At 37.7% G+C, this 25261-nt stretch overlaps 1 protein-coding gene across 1 annotated transcript; it reads right to left on the bottom strand.

Annotated features, from left to right (window-relative positions):
- Positions 1-264: 264 nt before the first annotated feature.
- LOC110569775 (serine/threonine-protein phosphatase 4 regulatory subunit 3B-like) lies at positions 265-2610 on the bottom strand. Its single transcript, XM_021677710.1, has 2 exons — positions 1101-2610; positions 265-941 (listed from the first exon to the last, which is right to left on the bottom strand). The coding sequence occupies exons 1-2, from the start codon at positions 2608-2610 to the stop codon at positions 265-267; spliced, it is 2187 nt and encodes a 728-aa protein (XP_021533385.1).
- Between the last annotated feature and the right edge of the window lie 22651 nt (positions 2611-25261).

Here is a 25261-nt window from a genome sequence, read left to right as displayed (position 1 = left end):
AGCTAAGATTTTTTTCTTGCAAAGAATTTATCATTCAGGTTCTGGTTAGTTTTTTAATTTAGTTCTTTTTTTTTTTAATTCTGTGAAGTTTGGTTTTTGCAGAATTAAACCATCCTAGGTGATGACCCTGACATCTTTGCTACTTATTGTATACTTAGAAGTTCAAATGAGAAAGCTTTTGGATTCAGACTTTTCAGCTAACTGATGTTTACAGAATTTTCGTAATGTAGATTTCAGTGACGTTGAGTGTCTCTCATAAAGATTTTAGAAGCTAAGATGTGGTCTCTTCCTGGAGGGTGTTTCATCTTCCTTATCTTTTTCATCATTGAGACGATTCATTAAGTCAATTGTGCTGCTACCGTGCAGGCTATGTGTTCCATTAGCAGCAGGAGCAGAATGGGATGAAGCGAATTTGTAGCCCCCCGGAGATGCTCTTTTAGGAGGATCTACCTTGTCTTCATTTTCTTTTGTTTCTTTAGTCTCCATAAATTTGTAACGATCTTGAAAATCATTTTCCAATGGCTGCATAATTGCTTCTCCTTCTTCTGAATTTCCTTCAAAACACTTTTCTTCCTTCTCCACGACTCTGGTACTCTTGCGAAGTATTTTACTACACAGTATAGAGTGCAAATTCCTCCGTATTTGATTCTGCCGGTCTTTCTCTTGTTCATATTTAATCTTCAATCCTTTGAATGTCTGAACATATTCAATCGATTCAAATGTTTTATAAAACTTTTCTACTATATGTGCAACAAGAGATTTGATATTTTCCACTCTTATGTATTCAAACAGCTCAATAACAGCTGAATTCAACATATTGTACCGAGTTCCGTTATCCAGGAAAGCATTGACAACTGGCTCAAAAAGATTTCCCTTGATGATGTAACAATTATAAAGTTCATCTTTAAGTCCAATCATCCTTCTCATAAAGCGGAGAGCACACAAGATCAGGAAAGTGTGCTTTGAATTCATCAAGATCAAGACTCTTCTTAGCAAGTCTTTGCTCAAAATATAGTTTTTTATGTAGTATGTGTGATGTTGCACACAAAATGTAAGCAGCTCTAAAATTAAAGAAAGCAGCTGTGCTGTTTGATAATTATTGAGGCAATTTGTGTTGTTTTTGTCGGATCCAACTACATTATCCCCTTCACATGTATCTTCCGAAGTGGTGGCAAAAAGTGGTGCTATGAAATTATGTATACAGTGCTTGTAGAAGAAATTTAGAAATTCACTTCTTTCACATTTATTAGGTGTTGCTAGCATGTTTTCTGGATCAAGTAGAGTACGAAGAAGTCCCATTAAATGAACAGCACCTCCTAGCTCAGGATCAGTATCACAGATTATTTGCTCAATGACTAAATTAATGAAAAGGTTACCATCTTCACTCTGCTGGGCTTCTTCCATGATAAATTCTCGAATCATGGATGGACTATACTCCACTAGATAAGTAAATATATCAGTAGCAGCTGACTTTATTTGCAAATCTTCCATGCTCATTGCGATTTTAAGAACAGGAAGAATCCCCAATTCTGTCAATGTTTTGAACAGTGCATCCTTGCTTGGAGGCTGTAATGTCTGAGAAAATGCACAGAATTCCTTGAAGAAAAGGAGCAATTCGCGCCGTCTATCATCATTTATAGTCTCATCCCTTAACTGTGCAACGACTTGAGACAAAAAGTTGTTATCATCCTTCAGCATGCTGACTATCTCAACCTTGTTGAGGAAAATAAAAGTTGTAAGAGTAGAAAGAAAGTTCTCTTCATATATGGATGGTGCAGGCAAAAGGATGTCACGGATGTACTGTACCCTATATGTCTGATGTATTTTTTGCCTAAGTTCACAGTCTGCTATTGGTATGACTTCCTTGAACCTTGCATTTTGGGTCAAGAATTCCCTATGCCTTTTTGGCTGAGCCAAAGCAGGGTCATATTCGAGACATCCCACCACATCCATGATACACTCAGCAGAAAACATGATCTCAAACAGGGCTGTCTTGTTAAGGAATAAGATGCCTTTAATAATTTCATGCAAATGGTGTAAGCCTGCAGTGTCCCCTAGGTCCTCACAGGTGTGGAACAGCTGCAGCAAATTTTTAATATAGTCCTCATTTTCTAAGATCAGAGCCAGTCTCTCCTTATGGGCCGGTGAAGCGAAAACCGAGGAAATGACGTCAGAAATCTCTTCAAGTTTATTGAGTTCACAGTTAGGCAGGTCAAACACATTATTGGTTTCCAGGACTTCTTCCAGTTGTTCGTCTTCGGATTCCTCCAAGAGGTCTTGCGTGATTTTGACGGATGGATCTTTTCCTTGAACCCAGCAAATGTCTTCCCAGATCTTACGACAACCCTCAGTGTCCTGGAAACTTAATGCCCTACCATGGTTCGCTGCTTCAGACCAAACAATCAGGGTTTCCTGTTGCTTCTGATAGGGCGTCTTTGAATTTATCTCTGACTCCAAGATTAGTGAGGCCTGGGAATCCGACCTAACGAGCAGGAACACGCTCTGGAGGCGCTTCACATAAGTGGAAGAGACGTATCCGGTGCCGAGATCATCCCATTGCTGGTCCTCGTTCAGTGAGTAGACTTTTACACGATACCGCTTGTCAGCCATGGCGACCCTTGGCCTCCTGTCCCCAGCCCTAGTCTCGGTGCGGGGGGCCGCTGGGTCTCGTGTGTCCGGAGTCGACTGTAGTTGTCGCTGTTCTGTCAGCGACGGTAGCTCAGGCGGCGGGAGGGTATAATTACGGTAGAAGATGTTGGAGAAGTAGCGTTCCGCCGGACGCTGGTGGTTCCTGAGGTCTGTAGAGCTCCCTGGAGTCCCACCTCCTCTCGCTTCCATCTTATGTTTCCCTCTCTCCATTTTGCCCTCACATATTCCTTCTTAACGTGGGTTTACGGAGTGAGCCTTTGGGCTGCTCCCCGTCGTCTGGGAAAGCCTCGATTATGGCAGGACTCTTAGGATTGTCACAGGATTCTACCCCGACGGAACGTTCTATGCGTGTTGAGGCATTGCGGCCAAGCTTACGTGGAAGCTTAGTGATTAGAGCAAAACGCTGTTCTTTCCATAAAAACTTTTGTTCCCCAGAAGCATTTGCACTTATCAGGTGTGTAGGAGACTGAGGACTTTAAATGAAAGAAAGCTGAATCACTTATGTCCTGACCAATTCAACACCTAATATTCCAGGTTGAGGCTCCCCCCCCAAACCCCCTCCCCCAAAAAAGAAGCGGGAGCCAAGCGAAGTGTAGATTATTAGCAATAATTGGAGATTTGTAGGTGGGTCTTCTCCACCAAGCTTGGCCTATGTATCTGTCGCTCAGTAAACCCATCCCGGGGGGGAGGACCTTGTTCCCAGAAGGCGCTGACAACTCTTTCATTTTGTTCGGCTGGGCCTAAAGTGCCGTCATTTACTGCAATGGGAAAACTTTTTTCCAATCTATAACCACACTCCTCATTCTTAGATGAGTGGGCCAGAGGGAAACGGCGTTGAAATTAGTTAAGAGTGTGTATTGAACATTACAGATCAGTTGTTTTATTTTCTTGATCATTACAGCGATAATAACAACCACAACTAAGTAATAATACTTGAGTGCCTATTAGTATTACAGAGAAAGGTAATAACATAATTGAGCACATTAAATACTTGAGTACTTTTTATGTTCAAGACAATGTGACAAGAACTTTCATATCTCTTTGTACTTAAATTTCATGATAACTTAGTGATACAGGAGTATTAAGGGTCCTTCTAAGATCAGGAAACAAACTTAGAGAAGTTAAATAAATCACCAAAGGTCACACTCCTAATAAGTTGAGGAACTCTGATTTGAACACACGTCTTTCTGATTCCAAAATTGGTTTTCTCAGCCATTGAACTATGCTAGCCCCTTCTTTTCTTGGCCTTCATTACATTTTATTTCACATTCCTTCCATCTATATAATTTGTAATCAACATAAAATTATCGAGAAGATGAAAGTCACGCACTTCCTTCTTTAGATCCACATCTGTGTATAGCCAACCAAAAAATAGAAGCTTGTATATGGCAACTTTGTTAAATATAATTTTAATAGTAACCAAGTTGATTTTTGATGTAGCAGCAACTTCTGCAGTTTCCTTAAAAAAATTTTTTTCCCCCAAATATTAACCCTGTTATTGCAAGGGAAAAACAGAATTGGGCCACATCAAGTGCATTTGGACTTGAAGAGTCCTGTTTGTAATTCATTTTACATAGCATTGGAAATGTGTGACAGTTCTCAAGTAGAGCACAGAAAAACTTTTCACGTACCTCTTTTGCAATGTCGCCTCCAGGAGATTACAGTACAGGAATATTCCCTGGGACAGTACAGCTGGGGCACTTGGAGACCTGAATGGAAATGACAATCATTTCATGAGAGAATTCAAATCAATGCCGGGATACTATTGGTTTAAAAACCTTTACAAATCATTAATAATACTTACACATAAGAATTAATAAATGACAAATACAAACACTGATATATGCACTTACTAGTTTAAAATTCCTGTCTTATTTCAATGAGAGACTGTGCAAATATGTAATAATAATAATGACATGCATGCTAATGGTCCAATTTTTTTCTCTGCTGTGGTTATATTAAAGTTTCTATCAGAATCAATTATAATACTGTCAATTGTCTGAATATACCCTCAGGTTTCATTCTCTGAGAGGCATTCAGCACAAATCTGTGTGTTCTCACAATTTTATCACAGGGAGTTTCCCTTAGGCTGATTAAGGTCCCTTTATCTTAATTAGGTTAACGAGAATCTCTTTGCAGTCTAAAAGAGCCTCAAGTCCAAATTTCTTGTTGCTATTTCTGCAGTAGACTCTCTCAGTCCTGTCTTAACTTGGTTTGGGAAGTAGAACAATGCCCTTTTTTGCTTCAGGAGTTCTACCTCCCTAAGATTATTATTTTATTGTTGTGTTGTTGTTTTACAGAGAGCGTATGAATATGAATATATATGAATAACAAATGCCATATTCTAGGAGCTGCGTAGCCCCTTTTATAGGTATTATTTATTTTTTATTTAACGCTCATACAATAATGGCTTGAGGAAGATATTATTACTACCATATTGAAACTCCAAAACTGAATCATACATTTGGTTCAAACCTCTGCAGTAAGGGATATTGCTCGGATTTGAAAGTAGGCCTATATCATTCCAACTCTCCATTTTGCTGCTCCCAATATGCAAAGCTTTCTCTTAGACTGTGGATAAATTGTTATAGCAGATGTTTATAACAATTGTGATTTTTTTTTATCCCAACTATCACTGCCATTTGATGTTTCTCTGTTTTATTTTGTGAAGGAAAATCATTGAGGCCAGTTCAGAATTAAAATAGGTAGATTTGTTTTTCAAGGACTTCATCATCACTTTTATTGTAACTCTCCTTATCATTCTGCTGTTACATAAACTTTTACAGTTTCAATTTCTTTATTTTATTTCATTATGTTATGTTAATCACCATACATTACATCATTAGTTTTTGATGTAGTGTTCCATGATTCATTGTTTGCGTGTAACACCCAGTGCTCCATTCAGTACGTGCCCTCTTTAATACCCATCACCAGGCTAACCCGTCCCCCCACCCCCCTCCCCTCTAGAACCCTCAGTTTGTTTCTCAGAGTCCATAGTCTCTCATGGTTCGTCTGATTTAATATTAAGACTGGATCCCTCTTCCGTTTTTGGATGCCTTTCTCTTTCATGCTTCCTCCCCATGACCTGAGGGTAGTAAGAAGTAGTTCTTGATGCCTCTGCCCTGAAAATAGTTTTAGATAAGGACCTTGTAATCCATCCACATTTTATGACTACTAAGAGCTTAAGTTTTATATTTCTCAGAGTTATTTTAGAAAATGATAAAGGAATGAGTCTACATTTCTGAATTTTAAGGATAGGTAGCGCAAGCCATATATATACATATATATATATATATACATACATATATATATATATACACATATACATATATACACTGTTTAGATATCTAAATATTCTATCTCTGAGAAAACATTTCACAGTGGGAAGAGCAAGGTGATTTTTAATTCTACGAAATAGTGTTAAAAATAGAATTATTCAAATGTATCTACTCTAAAATTTTCAACTTCAAAATCATTAGCGAAAAACACCCATGTATGTGCTCTACAAGTTCTCCAGGTAACTTATTTCATGGAATGTTGCCCTTTTTTGGCTACTATCATCTCTAATTTGGAAATCTGTAATAGTGTCCCCAGGCTTCTGCCTCCCTTCCCCCACTAGTATATTCTCAGTACAATAGCTAAAGAGGACTAATTTAATACACACCGTCTTCTCCAACTCCTCTGCTCAAAATCAATGTGTTTCTGCCTTAGTTAGAATAAAAGCCAAAGTTCTAACTATGGTTTATGAGGCCTGGCCCCCTTGACCACTCTGAGCTCTTCCCCTAATAGTCTCTGTCTCCCTTATTTTGCTCCAGTCACACTATCTTACTCTGCCAGAAGCACACCAGGCACACTCCTGCTTCAGGGGCTTTGTACCTGCCCTTTCTTCTACCTGGAACACTAGTTTTCAATATCTATGTGGCTCAGAGCCTCACTTCATTAAACCATTTATTCAAAAGCCCTTTTCTTCTAGTGAGACCTTCCCTAAGCACCTTTTTAAAATTGCAGAGACCTTCTACCCCAACCCATCCATCTGTTTTCTTTGGTGTATCTTTTCTCCATATCACCTAGCATCATCTGAATATTTTATACTTCATTTATTCTGTTTTCTCAACCAGACTATCAGTTGTTTGAGGGCTGTGATTTATCTGCTCATTTTTCTCACTGCTGTGTGCCTAGCACCCACCATAAGGCATGACATATAGTAGTTTCTCAACAATTATTTATTGAATAAATACATAAATGAATACATATTTTTCTAGGATGATTTCCAATAATCTATTTATTTATTCTTCACAAAGTTATGAGCAACCCCTATGTATAGGTCCTATACCAAGCACTGGGGATAAAACAGTGAATTTGAAATTTATTTCTGGTTATCTTATGGAACAAATAAATAGTTTTAACAGGAGATATTTCTAATTTACAAGATACATCTGGCATTTCCCCTGCTGCCCCACTCCCACCCTTCTTTTTTTAAAGATTTATTTATTTATTTTAGAGAGAGAGAGAGAGTGCATGCGCATGTGGTGGGGGGTTAGAGGCAGCAGGAGAGGGAAAGAGAGAATCTCAAGCAGAATCCCTGCTGAGTGGGGAGCCTGATGCGGGGCTTGATCTCAAAACCCTGAGATCACAACCCGAACTGAAATCAAGAGTCAGACGCTTAACCAACTGAGCCACCCAGGTACCCCCCAATCCCACTATTTTGGATCGTTTTCTTCTTATTGAAGAAAGGGAAGCAGAAGAAGAAGAGCAGGGAAGCAATATTATCCTGTTTTAGGCTTTTAATTGCATGAAAAACTAGTTTTTTTAATAAGCTGGATAGTTTCCTCCATGTTCTGTCAAACTCTCCTTCCCCAACCTTGGCCTAAATCAGTTTTTCCATCAACTCTCCGGTATTGAAAGAACGCTAGTTTTCTAACATTAAAATTTCCCGTCCATTTCAAGCTTCTGTCTGAGTCATGTCTTGTCCAAAACAAGTCCATGGCCAAGCCTAGAGTCAAGAGATGAAAAAGTATGCCCCACCTAAGATGGGAGAATCATAGCAAAATTACATAGCAAAGGATGCGGGTGGAAGGAACGATGAATTGGGGACATTAATGCAGTCTCCCACAAACTTGAATAAAACAGCTATAACTCAGAACTTTAATGGGGGAAGAGGGATATATGGTCACTCTGTATAAAGAATGTTAGGATGTGTGGATATTTAAAACCTTTTAGGGGCACCTGAGGCAACTGGCTCAGTCAGTTAAGCGTCCAGCTCTTGGATTAGACTCAGGTCATGATCTCAGGGTCATGGGATGGAGCCCCTGTGTGGCTCCACACTCAGTGGGGAGTCTGCTTCTTTCTGTCTCCATGTGCCCCTCCCTGCACTCATGGTCTTTCTCGCTCTCAAATAAATAAATAAATCTTTAAAACCTTTTATTCTCAGCTGCAAACATCATCCTGTTATGTGTGCATTGCAACAGTACCAGCTATTATCTTCCCAGTGCTCAGAGGTAAGAACCACTTTAGTATTTTTTGGATCCACAGGCAGTTTCTATTAGCACTAGCCCATTTTCCACTGAATGGGCTTGGCTTCCTTGGAAGCTCCAAATCATTTCCTCATATCACATAGAATTAAAGGAGGAAGAAAAGAGGGGGCTGGGGGTAATGTTGTTCTCTTGACCACAAGTACATTTTAGACTTTGACTTTCAGTGCCATGCTCTCCTCTTTTTCTTCTGTTCCAATAGTTTACTTCTCGGCTTTTCAAGTTTTGTTTTAAAATGTACAATCCATAGATCCCCTCCTCCTTTATCCTGATAGACCATAGTATTTCCTGTTCCTACCTAGATCTCCACAAGTAACACTAGCTGACTACTTATTAATTACCCTACAACCATGTTATAAAAGTAACAGAAATGAGCATCATTTGGAGCTAAACACCACTCAGTATTTGCTTAGAGGCAGTAACCATCTTCATTTCTCCAGTACAGCACTAGATATATTTATATTGTAAAATCTAAATTTTCATTTTTTAGGCAATAGCTGATTTCAACTTAACATTTTTACTTTAATTCCACTAACATTTAAAGGAGTGCCTTGAATATATTTGATTTTTTGTTGATATAGTTGGATTGAGTTAGAGACAGAAAAAAAGTGTTTTCATGATAAGGGAAAATCTCAAACACCTTGGCTAGTATTGGTTTTGGATAGATTACTACTTGAAGTATGAAAACCTGGTTCATTCCTCCTGAAAAATAACCTTTTGTGTTTTCCTACGGCTAGGTGATCTGCTGCCACTTTCTTCGGTGGGGCAGCTGCCATAGCTGTGTAGGAAGTTATTTTTGAATGCTGGCCTCATTCAGAAAAATAGAAAACCTTTGTTACAGTTCCTTAAAAGAATAATTTTTAAAACCTCTTAACTTAGCACATTTCTTTATCAGATATATAATCGGTATATATAGCATCACATAAAACAAACATAGAAGGTTGTAATCAACATGTATTGCATAACTTCTTAAGTACAATGATGGTATTGTTCCCCTGTGTCTCGAATGGCTCTTAGGGATTATGTTTCCCATGAAACATGAGCCTATAAAGTGAACTTTGATGAAGGTCCCATGCCTTACAAACTCCTGCATTTGTGTTTGTTTGTCTGTTCGATTGGTTGATTACTGGGTGTAGGACACTTGTTGCCTACCCAGTAGATGCCATTAGCATCCCCTCCTCCAGGTTGTGACAACTCAAAATGTCTCCAGATAGTGCTGACTGTCCCACTGGGGGCAAAGTCATCCTCAGTTGAGATCAACAACTAGTAAATATTTTCAGTTCTCATCATCTACTAATCTACTAAGTGTTTAGAAATGCACAAAATAGTTCAAAAAAGACAAATTTTGTGGTCCCCTCTTTTCATGTCCAATGTAGTAAAACCAGCTGATTTGAATTTTGTCATCCCAGATTTCTATTAGCCAGGATCTCTGCACATTTATAGTGAAACAGTAAGTGACATTTATTATCAGACCTCTCTCCCAGATAATCATTATGTGAATCTGCTGTGTTAGCAGCCACCTTCCTTTTGTCTCTCAGATTCCTCCCAGCAGCACCCAGTATTTTCACACTCCTCTGCAAGTCCAGGCCCTTTAGTGTCCTGCAAAGCCTCACCTCTTCGCACTCATTGTGAGTACATCTCCCCGACCTTGCACTAACTCACTGGCCTTCTTGAGTATTTCCTTCTCATGTGAGGCCTCTGCTCTTGCTACTTCCACTGACTAAAATTCCATGCCACCATACTTCCATGTCCCCCTCATCATCATTCACATTGCCTCTCAAAAGCTATTCCCTCTGAAGGTCTTCTCTCCTCGCACAATCTGAGACAGCACCCCCTTCTCCTCTCATGCTCTCTCACATCACTCTATTTTAGCTTCTCAATAGAACTTTCCCAATTTAGAATTACCACATCATTTGTTTACTTTTATTGTCTTATTCTACTCCTACCCCACCAAAGGCAAAGATGAGTCCAGGCCAGTCTTATTCTCCCCTAGGAGACAATAGGCATTCAGCAAATACCTGATGGATGAGTACTTGAAAGAATGTATAAAGATCACTTTTTCTATATGCCACAGAGACATGGATAACATTTGTAAGAAATCATCTCCTTAAATGGACCTTCATTGAGATGTCATCATCTGCCACCGGGTCTGTGTTTTAGCCCTGTTTGAAATTCATAGTCAACTGTCCCTCTTAACTACATTCAATAGTTTAACTATCAACATTTTCTTCTCAACATTAACGTTCCACCCTAATTATCTTCCAGCAAAAACTCTTATCCAGTACTTCACCGAGAGAATAGACACCAACTCAAGGCTTACCTTCCATTTTCAGGCAACCTTATTCATATGTTTAGCAATTTCCACCCCTCCCTCTTCCATCTCAGAAAAAGGAGTGAGCCTTCTCTTCTTCAAGAATCACCTTGTATTCTCTGCTCTCCATATTGTGCCCTTTCTGCCTCCTGATACTTCTTGTGCCACAGATTATTCTTTCTGTGACTTCAGTCTTTAAACTCTGCTTAGGAATAATTTCTTTTCCTCCTTCAATTAAATGTGCTCCAGTTTCTTCTATCTTAAGATAGTCAAGTGGATTCTCAAAACAAGAATCACATTCATAACTTGCACAGTAACACTGATAGTACCCTAAACTGAGAGTAAAAATGTTTATGTTCACTGCTGTATGCCCAGGGTCTAGAAAAGAGCCTGGTGCATGGCAGGCATGCAGTCTGAAAATCCATTCATTAACCAGCTTTTAACAATTGCCAGTGTTTGCTCTGTGTGGCAGACACCATTCCAAGTACTTGATAGGTGCTCTCGCTTAATCCTCGTAAGACTGATATCATTATTAGTTTCACTTTACTGATGCAGAAACTGGGGTATAGCAAAAATAAGTAACTTATTGAAGGTCATGGAGGCCTTGCTCTCTTAATCTCTAGACAAGCTGTGTCTCAATTATCAATAGATAGTTGTACCTGTAGCAAGAGATGGATGTATGGATAGAAATTTATATGTGTGTGTGTGTATCTTCATCTATATCTATGGAAATATGTGTGTATGTGTGTCTCCATCTTTATCTATCTGTATGAGTCATGTATCTGTCTCTCTCTCTCTTTTTCTACTGAATGATGTTCAACTTTAGAGTGCAAATACTGCATTATATAAAAAGAATTAAGTCCCTTGTCATTTTATTAAAATCTGTTACTTTAGTATGTGGTTTCACTAATCAGATTTTTTTGAGTTCTTTCCTACACTACTTTCTGCATGAAGATAATAAAGCTACCAAACTTGCCTGAGTTTCAACAGTAAGTAAACATTCAGAGTTTAGTTTTGCACCCTGGTAGTCAGACTCTAGAGTCTCTGTGCTTAAGTTCTTTGCTACACAGCACGTCACCATTCTCATTTCCTTTTCTTTAAATAGATACTGAAGCTACAGTATATATCTACCTTACAAAATCACAAGGTTAGGATCTTAAGCATTTGGGGACAAGCAAATATATGTCTCTATATCTCTCTTCATATCCCTCACCCCCGTCTTTTGCTCCATAAGGGACAGCATAGAGGACAATTAGATATCATGTGCTTCTACTTGGTTATCTCCCTCCCTTAAAGTATTTGCCCCTCAAATAGAAACATTCCTATCCTATTTATGATTTTTTGTTCTAAATAGAGAAAAACTAACCTTGAATTTAATTCTCCTGTTTTCTCATGCCTTTGATGTGTTACTTGAACTTGCCTTCGGCAATATCTTGCCCCTTTCAGTTTTTACACTTTTTTTTCCCTTTCCAAATGTCTTTTTTTTTTTTCCTTCCTGTATTTCTTTCCACTCTGGGCTCTTAAAAGATCTTTGTAAACATAGGTTTTATAACCACTTGTCTCTTTTGTTATTCAGCAGGATTATTCTTTGGAATAATTACGTTATGGAGCCTGCCATTAATTTCCCAACCTATATCCCGTTTACTGCAGTTGTATGTAGAGAAACCCTTTTAACATTTGCCATTTGAAATTATTTAATTGATACCTAGCTCCTCGATCCCACACACACAAGCACATGGCATCCACAGCTAGAACTGTACTACTTAAACTGGCTTTTTTTTTTAATGCTGAGCAGCTATTTGTTTTGCTTTAATTCTAGAGACCTCCAGGTAAAGAGATAAATTCCATACGTAATATTTTCTAGCATCGTTCAACTTGCACCAATGGGACACTTTTTTTTTTTTGCCTTTTCTTTCAAATAAACCTTCCTGTTTTAATTTCTTCCTATTCTCTGTTCACTGACAGAGGCAGAGAATGGAGTTCACGTATGTTGAACTGTGTTCTTTCATATGAAGGTAAGGCCAGTCTTCTTCAGGCTGAACATACCTGACCTTAGCACTGCATTTATGATCTCTTTTGTAACCAATTGCTAATCTGACTTTTTTGGTTGCATTTTCTCTCTTCATAGCAACTACTTGCAGTTGTGTATCTCAAAGAGAAATATCATTCCAATATAGGACAATTCTAAATATCTTTTAAAAAATCCTCCATTATTCTAAAATTATACCTATCTAATTATCCAGCCTGCAAGTCGTGTGTACTTATGTTGCCTTCAGCAATATGTCTGTGTTTCACTTTAATTCAACAATGGGAAAATGAGAGGAAGGATGTGCTTTTTTTTTTTGCAATATTCTTGAGGTTGCTCTGGGCACATACTTACAGGAGTCTGCCATTTATTAAGAATAATCGGCAGAGAAAGGCAAAGAAAAATGATAAGGCATATCCATTCCCTAGGGCTCTAATGTTCAGGCTCAATTGGAGTCTTGAGGGTATTTTAACACCTAAGGCCTCTGACTATAAATCTGTCCCTCAGGTCTTTTCAGTTATTTCAGGGAAGTGTCAGTTGCTCATGGTACAAGAAGCAATTATCCCCACGCAGAAAATAGTTCAAGGAAAGAAAGGAAGAAACCTAGTTAGTGAAACAAGGTACTGAGAGAAGAAAACTTACAAAGAAAATAAAAGAGCATATTGAAAAAAGTGCAATGATATATATTTACTGTTTATCTTATAGTCACAAGATAAATATATAGTGGCATATAGCTATATTCATCTGTATCTACATTTGCCTCTATATTTATATCTCTCCTACATGTGCACACATATCCAGTCTGTAACCAAGAGGAAGCAGACCTGGTGGTTAAGAGCTCAAACACAAAATTTGAAAACTCAAGTTGAAACCGAGGCTCTGCCAGGCCCTAGTCATGTGACATGGACAGGATACCTACTAGGTGTGGGCTTCAATTTATGCATCTCTCAAGTGCAGCCATTACTTACCTCCTTTGGCTGTTACGGGATTAGAAGTGGTAACAGGCATAAGACATTTAGAATGTGCCTGGTGAAGTTATTAAGTAAACATGGTGATTCATTTAAAAATCTCATACCTGAACAAAAACAAAAAAATATTCTTTAACACACTTCACTCTCTTCTAAGGAGGATGGGTCCAAGAAACTGAAAGCTTTTTGTTGCTGTTGGCCAAGGGGCTAGGTGGTAAATGCAAATTTATCATGACTTGGACATGTTGCCATAGGCAAAGAGTAAGCTGTTTAGAGCCCTAAGGGAGCTACGTAAGAGACAAGAAGTCCCTCTCCCTACTTCCCTGGCCCCAGCACTGTGTGAGGTGAAGACAGCAAGGGAGAACCTCAAAAAAAGGGAGGAGGGCAGGACTGGCTCCCTGTCTGGGAGGCTTTGGAGGAGGGGCTGGTCTAAGGTGCATTTTGGAGTGAGATGGTGAGTGCTGTGTAATAGAAGTCCTCCCCACCAGCCAACTTCCCTGCCCCAGCCTCTGGGTAATCTTGCCCTTTCTCAATTTCACCAGTGGTAATTGGTTTTCTTCTGAAAATAGGTCAAGTTGCTCAGTTTCACTTAACAGCTTGAGACCAGGGAAGACTCAATCCGTGCAGTCTCACCTTTCCATGGGCTACTACTTAAACAGAAGGACTTTAAATTGCTGAGCACACTAATATCATGACACCCCCTTCCCTTAGATGTAGGTACTCTACCATGAGTTGTACAATTTTTCTACAATGACCTTTTGATCACCAAAGTCTAATTTCCCAAATCATGTACAGTTTCTCTAGAGGAGACTTACAAAATTTCTAAATTTTGCTAGATTTTTCTAGCCTAGAGCCAACTTATATTTGAAGATATTTACACATTTCTTATAAAAAAATTACATTCATCATCAAGGGTCTAACAGTTTTGCAAAATACATTTTCCCCTATGAATGTTAAAGAGCACAGCTCAGGAGCTAAGCAATCATATTGGACTCAGAATATTCAGAGGATTGATTCTGGATTTATTTTGGACTGCCAGTGAGTCACTTGGGTAAGTGACCTAACTCTTCTTTTTGCCTCAGTTTCTTTTTGATGGGATTGGAATGATAATAAGACTTCTCTTTTGAGACTGGACCTGGGAAAGGAAATTTAAAATATTTTTTTCACCTAAGCTTTACCATATAAGTGCTGAAAATATCAGAGAACGAATTTCATGCTTAACTAACAAAATTAATTGCCTAAGTATTTAAATGCAAACCAACACACTGTCAAAGACTAGACATTGAAAACTGGAACTGATATTTATGAAAGTTAAATGAAGTTATTTCAAGTATCCAGTGAGTATTTAAGTGCCTCCTATGAGCTAGGAAATTTCCTGGGGACTCAATGGCAAATGCTAAGATGGATGCTCATCGTTAGCCCCTCTTGAATTTTCAGCCTTAGAAAGGAGACACTTAAACACCTGTAATGTAAGCACATCACAGGGCCACACAAGGCAGCCCAGACATATCAGGGAGTCTTTCCAGAGAAAATAATGATTAAGTTATATCTTGAAGTACAGTTAGGGTTACAGATGTGTGTGTGGGAACGTGGTGAGGGGGCAAGAGAAGGGACCACAGTTAGGACGAAAAGCTGGTCCTAGGTCATGAAAATCATGTATAGTGGGTAAATTTGAAAAGATGAGCATGGCAGTATCCTATGTGTATCGTGTGGAGAGTGGAGAAGAAAAGCAAATCAGGGATCCTAAAAAAGAACGTTGCAGACATCTTAGTGAGAGACTGTCATGATCTGGACTGCAATTTTAGCAGTGAGGGTAAGGAGAAGTTGATAAATTCAAGAGACACTTAAAGGTTTTAATTATCAGAACTTCCTGATTGATTAGAATGAAGGTGATCAGGGTAAGTGGAGACACAAAGAAAAATAATTACCAACTTGGTAGATAGCGATGTCTTTCAATTAGAAAGAAAGGTGGATTTAGGGCAAAAGATTAGTTTAGTTTGGATGAATTGAGGGTGGCATACTTAAAAAACAGAACACCACAATACTAGGGCTGTGGAGTGATACGATGGTTATTTTTTTTTTTAAGATTTTATTTTTATTTATTTGACAGAGAGAGACACAGCGAGAGAGGGAACACAAGCAGGGGGAGCAGGAGAGGGAGAAGCAGGCTTCCCGCCGAGCAGGGAGCCCGATGCGGGGCTCGATCCCAGGACCCTGGGATCAAGACCTGAGCCGAAGGCAGACGCTTAATGACTGAGCCACCCAGGCGCCCCGATACGATGGTTATTTAATCTGTTTATTCTGTTTATGTGGATGTGACGCAGTGATGTTCTGCAGTGTTTGGAGGGACTTCAGAAATGATGAACCGAATAGTTTCATGCCATAGAGCTAGCTGTTCCATCAGAAAAGCTCAAGTTAACTGTCAATGCTAAAGAGAGAGGTGTCAATGCTTAGTAACAAAGAATCACTGCAAAATTGGCAAGAGAGATTAATTTTGTCTCCTGTGCTTCTTTTTTCTTCTTGCAGCACTGCTTTACTTTCTTCTCTAGGTTTGCGTCTGTTTGATTCCGGCCAAACTCTACCAATATCTAAATAGAGAAAACTGTGCTTCCTAAGCTGCGAATGGCAGAGTTGAGAATTGCTGCTCTCTTTCTTCGGCTGCCAGAATTTAGTCCTGAGGCCCAGCTGAAAGTAGGTAACTTGTCGCCTGGGTGGCTCAGTCGGTTAAGTGTCTGCCTTTGGCTCAGGTCATGATCCTGGGGTCCTGGGATCGAGCCCCCCATTGGGCTCCTTGCTCAGCGGAGAGCTTGCTTCTCTCTCTCCCACTGCTGCTCCCCCTGCTTGTGCTCTCTCTCTCTCAAATAAATATATAAAATCTTTAAACAACAACAAAAGAAAATAGGTAAATCATTGAAAAAAAGGATGATATATTCTGTGTTTTTTCCTCACCCTTAAATTCCTGGCAGTATTTTTCCAGCTCTTCTACCTTTCCTTTCCTTAAAAGTTGCAAGAGCAATATGTAGGACATAACCTCCTGCTTTTTCTGAGTAGATTAAAGTAACGTGGTAATTGGTCTGCTGGAACTTGGACTTCCTTATTCTGAGAAGGAGAGAACAGAAATGATTCCAGGCAAAAATGGGAAAATAATAAGCTAATTTTCAGGGCTTCTCTCTGTGTGTGTGCACACTTGTGCATGTGTGTTTTTAAGTGTGTTTAGCTGCCTTGCCTGGACTTTGTTTTGACCTCTTTCTGTGCAGGCATTTGCCTAGTACTCTACTGCTGACCCAGTGCTCTTCTTTAAACCCTTTTCCTAGAAGTCCCCAAAACCCATTTTGCTATCAAAACCTATAGATACATATTTTTGGTATGTAATGTATGGGGAACATTGGGGGGGTCAGTGGGCTTTTAGTAATAAGCAATGTTAAATGACCCTATGAATAGTCATTCAAAGACAACTAGCAAGCCTAAAAAATGCTCCACATTTTTAAACTTCAAGTAAGCCTTCTACTATAAATCTTTCAGTTATTTTTAGAATGAAAATGCCTAGAATGTGGATTGTTAGCTCACCAAGTAGGGATGTGTGCACTGGTTGCAATGACCCCATTGATTTGAGTTCATTCCCAACTATGATTTTTGACAAATCTTTAGTCTCATGTGTCCAGTTCTGCTTTGCCATTCTCTTATTTTGGGGATAGATATTTTTAGACTTGATATCCAGAAAGGCAGTTTTTTTTCCTCAGTTATATACAGACCTTTAAATATTGTTAACCCTATACCTCCAAGTAAACCAGAAATTCTGAACTGACATAAAGTATTAGCACCCAACCCTTCTTTGAGCTGTTGCAGTTGTAATTATGGGGGAGGTACAAAATTAAAGATCATTTTGAAAATGTAAATTTCCTCTTCTTGTTATTAAAGTTTATACAAGCTGAAGTGTGAATTCATGTATTAATAAGTGCTTTTTTTATTTGCCTGCTGAGAAGAAAAAGTTGACTTTTGCTAGAGTCATTTAATTCTTTAAGAGTAATGAAATATCTGAAGGCATCTCTACTTAGTTTTAAGAGAAATAAATATAGGGTGTCTCACCCATAAAGAGTTAGGATTACATTTGCTTTCTTTGTGTGAAAGATACATAATTCATAAGCTAATGAGTTGTAAAGGTCTTCTTACAAGTAAAATTATATTATCACTCCCAGGAGTAAGATAGTTTAACTATTCTGTAATAACTCATTCAAGTTTATTTTATCTTAACTTTTAAAACATAATCCCTTCTTTTTAATTTTTTCATTAAAAGAATGCCCAGACACAGAGGTGGGAGTTACTGGAGTGAAAACGGAGAGAAATCTTAGATAATATTCACGTTTATGTTTTTTTTAAAGATTTTATTTATTTATTTATTTTTAAAGAGAGAGAGTTAGTGAGCAGGGGGAGGAGCAGAGAGAGGGAGAGAGAGAGAATCTCCAGCAGACTCCATGATCAGTGCAGAGCCCAACACGGGGCTCGATCCCAGGACCCTGAGATCATGACCTGAGCCAAAACCAAGAGTCAGACGCTTAACTGACTGAGCCACCCAGGTACCCCATATATATTTATCTTTTGATGAAGAAGAAAGTTAATTGTTAAACAAATTAGGAATAAAAGCATTGACTGTTTAGTAGCTAAAATATAACTACCATTAGATAACTTAAATTTTTTCAAGAAGCTTATTTCCTTTTGCCTTTATGGCTTCATCCCTCTGGTACAGAGTCTTCTATAATGACTCTTGTTGATCTTGCCTTCTGGTATTTATGCCTTTGTGTAACCCCCTTCATTCTGTGTATGGGCTCAACCTGGTGACTTGCTTCTAACAAACGGCAAAGTGAGGTGACATTACTTCTGAGATGAAGCTGTAAAAGACTGTGACTTCTGTCTTGCTTACTCTCTCTCTCTCTCATTCTGGCAGTCCCTCTGGCTTTTCTCTCTTGCTTGTTCTGATGAAACAAGATGCCACAAGAGGCCTATGTGGCAAGGAACTGAGGGTAGCCTGTGACCAGCAGCCAATAAGAAACTGAAGCCCTTTGTCCAATAGTCCTTGAGGAACTGCATCCTGATTACAACCATGTAAATAAGTTTGAAAGTAGATCCTTCCCCAGTAGAGCTTTCACATGAGATCACAGCCCTGTCCAGCACCTTGATCACAGCCTGCTGGTCCCCAAGCCAGAGAGCACATGTAAACTGCACCTGGATTCCTGACCCACAGGTCTTGTGAGCTGATAGATGTGTTGCTTTAAGGCACTAAGTTTTGAGATAATTTGCCATAGAGTAATAGGAACTAATAAAATCCCAAATAAGTATTCACCACTATACTGTATTTTATGTATTTAAATTCCTATTGTGTATAAATTTATCAAAGCTCAGTGACAGCTGTTATGTAAATTAAATATTTATAAATATGGAACATGTATATAGTCCCAGAAGATATTTTAAAATCATACTGTTTTCATGGTGAATTTGTCACCAAAGAAAGAGGAAACATAATTTTGAATTTAATGGACAAGTAATTTTCCTCTCCAGGATAATTTTAATCTGAGGTCCTGAGATTTGTGATGGGTCATTACAAGCATTTTGGGTGAGAAAATTTTTCCCAGCAAAAAGTATACGTTACCTGGTCCCTTCCCACTAGAGAACAGTAGTGGGTCCCAGATATTGAGAAAACAAAAATATACCCAAAGAATTCCCCATCCATCTGGGGGATGGGGAATGGGTTCTAGATTAGAAGTACAAAAAATTCCTGGGTGGGCATTAGCCTGTCTATGAGCCCCCTCTCCAAAAAATCAATGTAAAATGTTCTGTGCCTCTGTGCATTTTTCTGGAGAAAGAGTTCATGACTTTCCTAGGATACTAAAAAATGCTTGTGGCTCCCAAATATGTTAAGAATACCTGGAATACACTACCAGACTAATTTTGTTATAGTGGTTAAAACATTGTTTAATAACAAGAGTTAGTTGGTTTAATTAAATGATTTTTGTACTTATTCAACACATCTATCAAGGACCATACTAGGCAGTAGAGTTACAACACTAAAAAGACATTTGTGATTCCTCTCCCAAGGAGCCCACACTTTAGTAGGAAAGCCATATATTAATCATGAAGAGTTCTGGGAAGACAAATTAGAAAATGTTTGTAAACATATAACTGGGTGTGCCAGTTGTTTGCCTCTTTGTTGTCAGATCCATTCTCTTCCTTCTCTTGCTCAATTAATACAAGAATGCTCTGCAAACAACATTGTGCAGGCTTCTTTGCCATCTGATGTCTTCATGGATTTGACTAATGGGAGCCTTGAGCAGAAGATTGGAGCATCCAAAGCAGAGAGAAGCCAGAATAACTCTCCCCTCTCTCTTTGCTTTAGGAGGGTCTCTCAGCAGTGGCTTTGTTTCCTCCTTGCCTATAACTCCAACTGGGCAGCTTCTACGTCTGTGGTTCAAGTATTCATTTGGTGGCTCCAACTCCTGATATCTGGTAACACTATTTGTTCCCTAGACTTTATTCCAGTTCTAGTCTATACCTACTTGGTGTGAGTTCTGTTTCCTAACTGGTCCCTGATTGCTGCACTGGGACACCTCAAACTGGTTAGAGAAGAGATGTGTCAGGCAGACTTTCCCTGAAGATGTCAGAGATGAACTGAAGTCTGAAATATGCGTATATATTAACTAAGTCAAAATGAGGTAAGATAGGCAAGAGAACATTCCAAGAAGAATGTATGCTTGTAATTTCCCCAAACTTGAAGGTCAGTGTTGTTGAAGTTTGGAGAGTTATGTGGAACATGGCATGAGATGAAGTACATAAAATACTAAATTTTACAGGGCTTTAGTCAATGTTAAGAAATTTGGTCTTTATCATAAGAGCAATGGGAAATGTTTCATGAGTTTTTGAGCGAGTGGTTTTGAGCAATGAGGTGACGTGTTCCAATGTGTGTATTTTTAAATATGTGTGTTTTTAAATTTGTTTTTAAAGTTTTAATATGTGCAGAATAAATTAGGAAGGCTTATAAGTAGACACTGATATGAGAGACAAAAAGTTATTGTACTAAAAGAGTGATGCTAGTTTGGGCAATGTTGTATAAAATATTAAAGCTATTTAAAGTACTTTAGTGATGCTTTGGAGAGGGGGGTAAATCAGATGAGGTACATAATTGATTCTCCTTGGCAAAAATGTTAATGATGATGCCATTTAATGGGTTAGAAAAACTAGAGAAAGAATGGATTTGGGAAATAAGATAATAACTTCTTTTTGGATCTTTTGATTTTTTTTAATTTGAATGTCATTGGAAAAATAGTATAAGAGTCTATTTGTTGGGATGGCAGTGTTGGATTTAACATTAATAATCCCCTTTACTGGATTCTTAAAATTTTGCTCTGTTGGGTAGTCAACTAGCAAAGAGTTGGTCTGGACATATTTTAGGTATGTCATCTGTGATCTTGATTAGATGAACTTGTTAACTGTAATCTTGGTAAGATAAGCATTTCCATTTGAAAATATTTTAAATAAATTTTCAGAAAGCTTAGTTTTCTGCAAGCGTATGTTATTCATTTTAGTGTTTCTATTTTCCACATCCCTTAATATACACTAGATGCTTACTAAAGTTTTGGAAATTTTAATTGAATTATGCTTTTCAAGATGATGCCTACTTTTTTTTTTCCTCTTCCTAGATTAACATTGTTAATCACATGGAAAATTGAATGAAGTTTAGAAACGTAACAACTCTTAGTTTGTGGTGATCAATGTGGTCCTCTCTGAAAATCTGTGTGTGAGAGAAAAATAGAATGCCAAATAGTTTCTACATTTCAGAGTTAAGTCAATGGATCAAACGCTGATTCCAAACTTTAGTGCTCAGAAAATATGAATTACTTCAGGTTTCATAAAAAAAAAAGCTAATTACTTCTACTCATTTAAAGTTCTTGACATAGTTTCCTCTTCATTTTTTCTTTAAAGCTCACGTTTAGATATGATATTGTAATATTTTCAAAGTATATGGAATGAAAATGTGGACATCTGTTTGAATCAAGTCACTAGAAACATTTAACAATTTCAACAAAAACAGGATGAAAAATCTGATTTTTTTTAAAGATTTTATTTATTTATTTATTTTGAGAGAAAGAGAGAGAGACAGAGAAACAGCATGAGAGGGGAAAGGGTCAGAGGGAGAAGCAGTCTCCCCGCTGAGCCGGGAGCCCAATGTGGGACTCAATCCCAGGACTCTGGGATCATGACCTGAGCCGAAGGCAGTTGCTTAACCAACTGAGCCACCCAGGTGCCTGAAAAATCTGATTTTTGAATATGGTTGTGCTCAGTACTTTGAGAATGCTCCTTTACAAAAAAAATCAGAGTATTTTAAATGAACTATCTTCTTTTAGGGCTTTGTAGGCTGTTAATGGAGAGAACTTTGGAAAAAATGTGGAGGACAACTTTCCTTGACCGCAAATTATTAGATTAATTCAGATGTCAGGTTCACCTCATTAACATTCTAAACTCTTTATGTCAAGAAAGACATCTGTCAAGATCACATAATCTGTTATTCTGAGATTACCACTCTACTTTTAGAATAGCATCTCATTGTGTTTCAAGCAAGCTCCCTGTACCTGCAAAAGTAATTCCAAATTGTCTTGTTTTTAACTTGTTTTTTTTTTTTTTGGTTTGTGTTTGTTTGTTTTCCTGTATTCATTTTCTGTTTTTATTAATTTAGTAATTTTATGATAACATAAAACTCCAAGTAGCTATCATGTGGCGGAAGCTTTTTCAGAGAATTTAAAACAATATTGCATTGACGCAAACATCTGTACTTGAATGTTTACTTTAAACATTTTATATCAGTTTAATATAACAATTTTGGTAAAAATTTATGTGAGTAATGCAAAATCATATCAGTAAGGGATAGTGTTCTACCTCACAGAGAAGAGAATAAAACGTTCAATAATCCCTATGCGTAGGAAAAGACAATATGCCCTCTTTTCACAAAGACATACAAGATGGACTTAGAATGTTCACCATTTATTAATACAAGACATGATGAAAAGGTGAAAAACAGGATGAAAAATAGTAAATTTTTCAAATTTTTTTCAAATAGTAAATGCATAAAGGTTATTTAACTTTTTGTACAATAGTCTGTAATTGGTGATGGGGCATGAAACCAGATTCACTGAATAGCTTAATTTGCATAGTATTCACTGAATAGTTTAATTTGCATAATATTATAATAAAACCATTCAAGACATATTTTGGTATTAAAGTACATCAAATTATGTAATTTAATATAAAAATCAGGTCCTTTATCTAGAGTCAATAGATTTATTTCCACTTTACTCTTGTCCACTTGGGTTTTGCTTACTTAGTTTTAAAGCATGAGGGAAAATGTTATGGTTCAGTCATGGTTTGGGTGTTGAAGTGTAAGATGTGGCTAGCTGCAAGCAATGAGTCTCCTTCCTTCCCTATTCGTTTCCCACTTCCATTTGTACACCATTTTTATAAAAGTTTTGAGATGTCATCTATTCAGACAACATCCACCAAAAAGTGATTCTCTTCTTCAAAGGAACTGACCTAAGTCAAGCAGCAAAATGCATAGTGGTTGTGGAGGAAAGGATCTGTGGCCTCCATGGATTTAGATATGTTCTGGTGTTGAATACTCTAGAATATGGAAAAGTGGTGTGAATGAGTTAGAATTTAAATCACTGTACAAGAAACTCAAGCAGATATTTCTGGTATTTGGCATCTCTAATCAATGTCCTTTCAAGAATAAAGAAATTATCGTTGGCATCTAGGTCAATTCTTTTAAGTATTGTTTTTTTATAATGGTATCAAAGGATTTTAGTATCTCAGCATTGCAGATTAGCAAGTATTAACAATTCCATTTTTTAGTTTATTTTTTAGGTTTTTTTTTTAAGATCTTATTTATTTATTTGAGAGAGAGTGAGAGAGATCACAGAGGGAGAGGAAGAAGGAGAAGCAGACTCGCCACTGAGCCTGATGCAGGGCTTGATCCCAGGACCCTGAGATCATGACCTGAGCCAAAGGTAGACGTTTAACCAACTGAGCCACCCAGGCCCCCCAAGTAATAACAATTTCAAATACAGTTAGAGGATTATTAAAAATTATTCATCTCTTCAGGGACAGTAAAACAAACAAAAAATGCTGATAGGAAACTATTTGTATAGTGTTTACACATCTCTTGACAATGTCTTAACTACTAATCAGTGAAAATTCAAACCTTTCAAAAATTATTTTTGTTCTCATAGTGATTTTCAGATTAAATTCAAATCCTTCTCCAGAGCTTCACAAATCCTCTTCCATTTAAAACTTGTAAAATCTTTATTGTACTAACTTGAAAAGATAAGAAAATATGACCTCTGAAGTATAGGAATTCCCCATCCCCCCATTTGTGAGAGCAAATGAATAATATATCCAAATTACAATGATAATAACTATAAAAACAAAAGCAGAACAACTTTCGATTTTATGCTTAAGCTAAATAAGGTATCCCTGTGTGCTTTATAGATATGGATAATGAGAATCAGATCAGTCTTATTTGGAAACAATGAGTATGTAACTGAATGAAAATACTGTGTAAGTAAGTTATACTTTCTTTTCATAATACTTCCAATTATTTGTATGTTTTATTATTTTTTTAAGATTTCATTTATTTATTCATTTGAGAGAGAGAAGGAGAGCATGCAGTGAGTGCAGGGATGGGGCAGAGGGGGAGGGAGAGAATTCCAAGCAGACTCTGTGCCAAGTGTGGAGCCTGACATGGGGCCCTATCCCATGACCCTGAAATCATGACCTGTGCCAAAACCAAGAGTTGGACACTCAACCAACTGAGCCACCCAGGTGCCCCTTGTATGTTTTAAACAAGTTCCTTTTCTTTTGTGCAAAAATGATTATTATATTGGACACACAGGCTACTGAGTGTGCATGATATATAAAAGCAGTTTTAAAAAATCTTAAGTTGTGCACTCTGTATTGAAAGGAGAAAAAGAACAGCAAAGACTCAAGGCACCAAGGCAGAAAATACATATGCATCATGCTTATCTGCTATTAATTTTGCACCAAATTCTCCTCCTTTTCATGCTACTAACAATGATAATGCTTCCTAAATTCTAGTTTCTGACTTTATATTTCTGGCATGGATAAATGGAATTGATTATTTTGACAACTTTATTGAGATATAATTTACATAGATAGCATAAAAATTCACACATGTAACAATCCAGTGAATTTTAGTAAAGCAACAAAGTTGGGTAGCCATTGCCAGAATTCAATTTTTAATAGTAAATACCACAACAAATACAAAATCTTGTGCCTGTTTCCAGGCATCCTTGTTCCCAGCCCCAATCCCAGCTAACCACAAATCTACTTTCTCTCTCTTTTGCTTGCCATTTTGGACAGTTCTTAGAAAGGGGAATCATACAGTGTATTTGGTCTTGTTTCTTTTTTTACTTAGCATAATTGTTTGAGGATCATCATCCCTGTAGCATGTATCATAATGTTTTTTCTTAATGCAGCTTATACTCAGTTTTATGGATGCACCAATTTTTCTTTATGCATTCACCAGTTGAAGCACATTCCAAATATTTACACTTTTTTGTTATTATATGTAATGCTCCTATACCTTCACTTGGAAGTGTTTGGTTGGGCCTATGTTTCAGTTCTCTTCTATAGAAATCTATTTTTACAATATTACTGAACCCTTTTCAATTTTTAACATATTAGAAGCTGACAGTCTGCTTGTCAAAGTGGCTGCAAT

This window comes from Neomonachus schauinslandi, chromosome X (assembly GCF_002201575.2).
Source record: "Neomonachus schauinslandi chromosome X, ASM220157v2, whole genome shotgun sequence".
NCBI classification, from domain to species: domain Eukaryota; kingdom Metazoa; phylum Chordata; class Mammalia; order Carnivora; family Phocidae; genus Neomonachus; species Neomonachus schauinslandi.
The sequence above is the reverse complement of the archived record's forward strand: the minus strand, read 5'-3'. Positions and strand labels throughout refer to the sequence as shown.